We start from the raw sequence: 5,341 nt of genomic DNA, 5'->3' as shown, positions 1-5,341 counted from the left end.
CTGATCTTGTTATATTTGTATAAATTATTATATAGTGCAGCCAAATGCCTTATTATGTGGTCACTTGCCAAATGGGTATAATTATTGTTTTTATTGTTTTAAGTGAAATAACAACTAGAAGTAATGATGCCAACTCCCAAACAATGAGTGGAGCTTGTTTTCATCTAGGACCTTGAATGTTTCCTTAAATTTTTCTATGATATTGCCAACAGCTTGATGTGAAGGCTTTGGAAGGTCTGGGTAGTGACAATGGAATTGTCACCATCCAGACCTTCCATATTGTTGTTTCTTGATTGTCTCAATACAATAAAACAAGCTGCACACATTGTTCAAGGGTCATCACAATTACTTCTGTTGTTATTGTGCCCTAAACTGTAAGAACAATGATCATATCATCCACATTTGGCAAGCAACTATTTTGGTCACACTGTATTTATCTGTGATATTATTATATCACTTTCAAACCTATTTTAATTATTTTATTTCACAACATTTTATACTAACTTTTTAACAAGTTTTTAATTTAATAACATCTATTCCTTAAACGAAGTGCAATAAAATTTTACATTTATTTTATAAAATATAATTTAAAATTTTAATATTTATTAAACATAAGTTTTATTGTTACAGATTGTTTACAAATTTGTCCATATCCTCTTTATGCAGCACTTTCTTCAACAAAACAAGTTGAAGTTTTGAAACCTCCTCCAAAGGTTAGAAAGTTCACTGAGAAATACTTTGTTGCTTATAAAAGATTTCAGTTTTTTAATGACATTTTTTATGCAGAGTTGTCGAAAAGTAATATTTTCTACAAATATTGCTGAAACTTCTATAACAATTCCAGGAATAAAATATGTTGTCGATACTGGAATGGTAAAAGCCAAGTAAGAATGTTTTGTTTTTACTTTAGAAATTAATATTTGGATCAATTTAAATTAATTACACTTTGATGTTAATCAAACTGTATTTTAGATAGTTGTGTATAGTTTAAGACTTTTATTTTGTTTTACTTTATTTTTACTTAAGATGTGTATTAAGATATGTAATGTAGCTATACTCTAGTATCTGAACTTTTTATATCCAAATTCCCAAAACAACAAATGTTATTCTTTAACTCTAAATTTTTTTCCGTTGTGTGTCACTCCAGGTTGAATTTTTGTTGATGTTAAGTATAATGAGAATTCCACGTTTTAGAAAAAAAAATAGTCATGACTATTGTATTGTCCAAAATTATTTTTTTATTTTGCATAAACAAAATAGACATATTAATAAATGTAAAAACAAAAAAAATTATATTTCGGAAGTTAGTTTTAATGTAAACTAACTAATGACATCTAGTGTCAAAAACATCCCAATGCAGAAACAAGATATCTCAGGTTCACAGATCAAGGTCATCATGTTTTGACCCAAGATATCTCAGGAATATCAGAATAGGTTAATACCCAGTGCAATGTTGAATCAAATAATTTCAAGTACAGTATAAATCTCATATTCATGAGAGATTAAGTTCTGTAAAACTGTCATAAATTTGGAAATCATGAATATGAAAAGGAAAAATGCTTTGAAAAAATAAGGTTAGAGAATTGAAAAAATACTATGAATATGAAAAAGTAAAAGCACATTTTCATACATAATTTTGCTATTACATTTCTAACCTCTGTTTTTTTTATTTTATTTACTTAATGTATTTTATGGTAGACATGCAAAGCACAAGCAATGTAGCTTCTAATTCTCTTCTCTGAAAATGAGCTACCACTTTAATCTTTGAGGAATGTCACTTTCTGGCATTTTGATACTTTGTCATTAGAATCTTTTTGTTTAGGTGACATTGTTGATTTTTAAGAATTAACCAATATGTTTTTATAAAATATAATGCTAACATTCACAGTGTAAACTAATACATATAAAACAATGTTTACTATCTACTTAAATGTATGTGTTAAAATAATGTAAGAAACTATGATATGTCTTTCCTTCCCTAGTGTTGTCTAACAGTTGACAACATAAATTGCTGTAGAATAAGTGTAAGATTAAAATGTTAAAAGTCATTTAATTGTTTTTTATCAATTATTTCATTACTTTTATTAATCTTTTTTTTTTACAAAAAAAACCAAAATTTACTTTTTACTGCAGTTATGCAGTTATAGTGATCCTTATCACAAAATTTTAAAATATTTTTACAATCTTATTCTTAACAGTTCATTACAGTATGTTCAATACTTTGTTTTATTTTTATTATTATATTTTTATACAGTAGTAATTTTAATATAAAATGTATTGTTACAACATTTCCATTGTCATCTACTGCATATTCAACAAAAATGCAGTTGCTATATACAGTAAGACTCCACTTAATGCTGATTCGATATAACACGGTCTGCCTGAAGCCTTAAAAAAAAGCTCAAAATTTATGCTGATTCAAATTATCGCGGCATTTTATTGATTCGTATATAATACAATTATTTACAAACATGAACCAATCAGAAAAAGGTGGCAAAAAGGTGTACTTTCTTTAATTCTATGTTTGGTTGATGCAAATTTTGGAAAAATTTAACATCATGGATGCCATGGGCAATATTGGCTTCACTTGGCAAGAATTAACTGATAAATGCACGAATGAAGTGTGGAAGAAGTTATGGCTGAAGGTATCCAAGAATTCTTAACAAGAAGAGCCTATTGCTGTATCGTTAGGTTGACTTTGGTCAACTTAATTGATACAGCAGGACTAGGAGATGTAGACGAGCAGGATATTGAGGAGTTACCACAGGTTTCTGATGAGAGTCTTACCAATGACGACCTTCAAGAACTGGCAGAACAAGTAATTCATGTAGAAATAAAAAAATAATTTTGGACAATACAATAAACATGATTATTTTTTCAAAAACAGGAACTTTTTGTTACGCATCAACAAAAGTTCAACCTGGGCCGACATGCAACAGAGAGAAATTTTGAAATTAGATAGGTTAATTTCATCAAAGATGCATTGTGGACAATCTCATCGTCGTGGCTGGCGAAGTTTGAACGATCACACCCAAAAGCAACGATATCAAAGAAGATAGGAGAATGAGAACAAGACCTGCCTTGAGCATCAAAGTGATTCTGTCTTGGAGACATAGTCTTGTCCCAAATACGGTTTTGCCGTTTTACTTGTTTAACATATATTATTATACAAATTAATATAAAAATAACTTAAAGTAAACTTTGTTTATTTTTGGTCGTGTGTTCCCCTATCCCTATTTACTCTGTTAAAAATTATCTCGTTTAGCGCTTTGTCATCTGGAATGCATCCCCTGTGTTAAGCTGGGTCTTACTGTAATTCCTATTAGGAATACCATACAAATTTAGTGATTGTATTATTGCTTATAAACACAGTCTTTAATGATTTTATTAAATGTTTTGTTAGTAAGGTAATTGGAGTTTTAATGCTTAATATCATACTAAAATAATTGATCATTAGATAAATAAGTTTTTCAGTGTTTTTAATGTTATGTGGACTGTAAGCAGCCAGGGGTAATTGGTTTATTTGGAGGGTTTTTGGATGAATCGGGAACCAGTTAGAATTTTTCCCATAAAAATTGATGGAAAAAGTTAAATTAAGATAATATTGCAAAATATTACTCCAAAAGCACTGTTATATAGTATTACAAAGTTTGTTTTTGATGTCATAAATGTTGAATTTACAATATTGTATATTAATTTTGCATTATTTTCTGAATAATTAATTTTATTGGATACTCTCAATCTTATTTTCAAATATAGGAATTTGTATTTAATTCAAATTATTGTAATTTTTTATTTTATAAATAATTAAGCTGAGACTTTTTTTACTCATGTTAGTTAATTCTAATATTAATAAAACTTTTCACAGTGGATAAAATTGATACTAATAATAATGTTCAAGTAAATTTATTCTGCTTATGAATAAATTTTTTTAAGAAGAAAATTAACTAAAAATAGAAAAATTAATTTATATTGATGCTTTTAATTTTGAATATTTATAATTATCAATTATTAATTCACTAGAATTACTTTTAAATGAATGTTTTTGTGATATTTCTTACAGAACATTTAATCCTTTATACAATATAGAATTATTAAAAGTTCAAAGAATCTCAAAAGCTCAAGCATGGCAGCGAACTGGCAGAGCAGGACGTCAATCAAAGTAAATGAATCATTGTTCTTAATACTTAGTCAATTTAATATTTTTATTGTTTTAAATTAGATTATATTATTATTAATTCCTCAATATAACAGGCTCATATAATATAAGTAACAATTTATAATAATTAGTAACTTTATTTTATTTTCTTTTAAATAATTTAGAGGTGTCTGTTATCGACTGTACACTAAAGATGAATATAATGCAATGAATGACCATCCTATTCCAGAAATACAAAGGTATTTATTTAAATTTTATTTATGATAAATTTGTAAAATCTGCTAGTTGAACCTACTATTTTCTTAATAATCAAGATCTACAAAGTCCAATTGAAAATTATCAGGAATCTCATTCATATGACAGAATCAATTTAAGCAAAAAGCTTGATTGTTGGTAGTGAAGAATAAGTGCATATTTAGCCAGAATTGGTTTAATCTTGTACAAATCAACAATTGAGTAGCAAAATGTCAAAGGTGGCTCACTTTGTCTTTGCATACTCAATGTAAGTTGTGAAAGAACAAAAACATGCATAAAACTTTGTATTAAGAATCAAAAGTCTAGCAGGAAATGCTGCAATGGAGCAAAAACAACTATTTTGCTTGTTTTATTGAAGGCTATTTCATATATAAGTAGTATTAATAGGAATAGAATGGAATAGTTTTTAAATTAAAAAGTTTTTCAGATGTATTTATTATAAAATTCAAAAAATTGTCTATGTGATGACTGCTAATGAGTGTAAAATATATTAACAATAATATCTTATAAGTTAATTCACCAAAAGCTTATTAATTAAAATAAGATAACTCTCCATGGATTTCACTTTCCCTGCTATTATGTATACATAACAAGGGAAAGTATTGGAATTGTGTCAGATCTAACCCTCTGGGTGTTTTGCAAATTTTCATGTTTTGATAACTCCTGAACCCAAAACAGTAAAAAAAAAGGGGCAAAAAATTTCTGTTTGTGTTTTGTTTAATTTTAATGGGATAAAGGTTGCGATAAATGAGATAAATCTTTGTATGGGATAAAGATTAAAACACAAAATTTGGCAGAATAGCTTGTGTATAAGGGACATTGATGCTATTAAATTTTGATTGTAAAAGGTTGAGCGGATGGAGAGATAGAGGGTAGTCGTGTGCCATATCTCGAGTGGGAAAGGACTTAATGGATATTTTTACTTGT

The 5,341-nt window shown here is 27.6% G+C and overlaps 1 protein-coding gene across 1 annotated transcript; it reads left to right on the top strand.

Moving 5' to 3' along the window:
* The first annotated feature begins 249 nt into the window (after positions 1-249).
* On the top strand, positions 250-4,389 carry LOC111617047 (pre-mRNA-splicing factor ATP-dependent RNA helicase DEAH10-like). Its single transcript, XM_023358384.1, has 5 exons — positions 250-374; positions 617-713; positions 787-884; positions 4,090-4,162; positions 4,324-4,389. Exons 1-5 carry the CDS (start codon positions 250-252, stop codon positions 4,348-4,350), a joined length of 420 nt encoding a protein of 139 aa, XP_023214152.1. The 3' UTR covers positions 4,351-4,389.
* The last annotated feature ends 952 nt before the right edge of the window (positions 4,390-5,341 follow it).

Source organism: Centruroides sculpturatus, unplaced genomic scaffold (assembly GCF_000671375.1).
Source record: "Centruroides sculpturatus isolate CEXI.00-Female unplaced genomic scaffold, Cexi_2.0 scaffold4591, whole genome shotgun sequence".
In the NCBI taxonomy this organism is placed as follows: Eukaryota; Metazoa; Arthropoda; class Arachnida; order Scorpiones; family Buthidae; genus Centruroides; species Centruroides sculpturatus.
The sequence above is the reverse complement of the archived record's forward strand: the minus strand, read 5'-3'. Positions and strand labels throughout refer to the sequence as shown.

Bases quoted from the DNA above. Each gene is read 5' to 3' on its own strand.
- LOC111617047 (XM_023358384.1), top strand. From the start codon at position 250: ATGGAATTGTCACCATCCAGACCTTCCATATTGTTGTTTCTTGATTGT. The intron at 714-786 runs GTTAGAAAGTTC...TTTTTTATGCAG, and splicing joins TTTTGAAACCTCCTCCAAAG to AGTTGTCGAAAAGTAATATT. The intron at 4,163-4,323 runs GTAAATGAATCA...TAAATAATTTAG, and splicing joins AGAGCAGGACGTCAATCAAA to AGGTGTCTGTTATCGACTGT.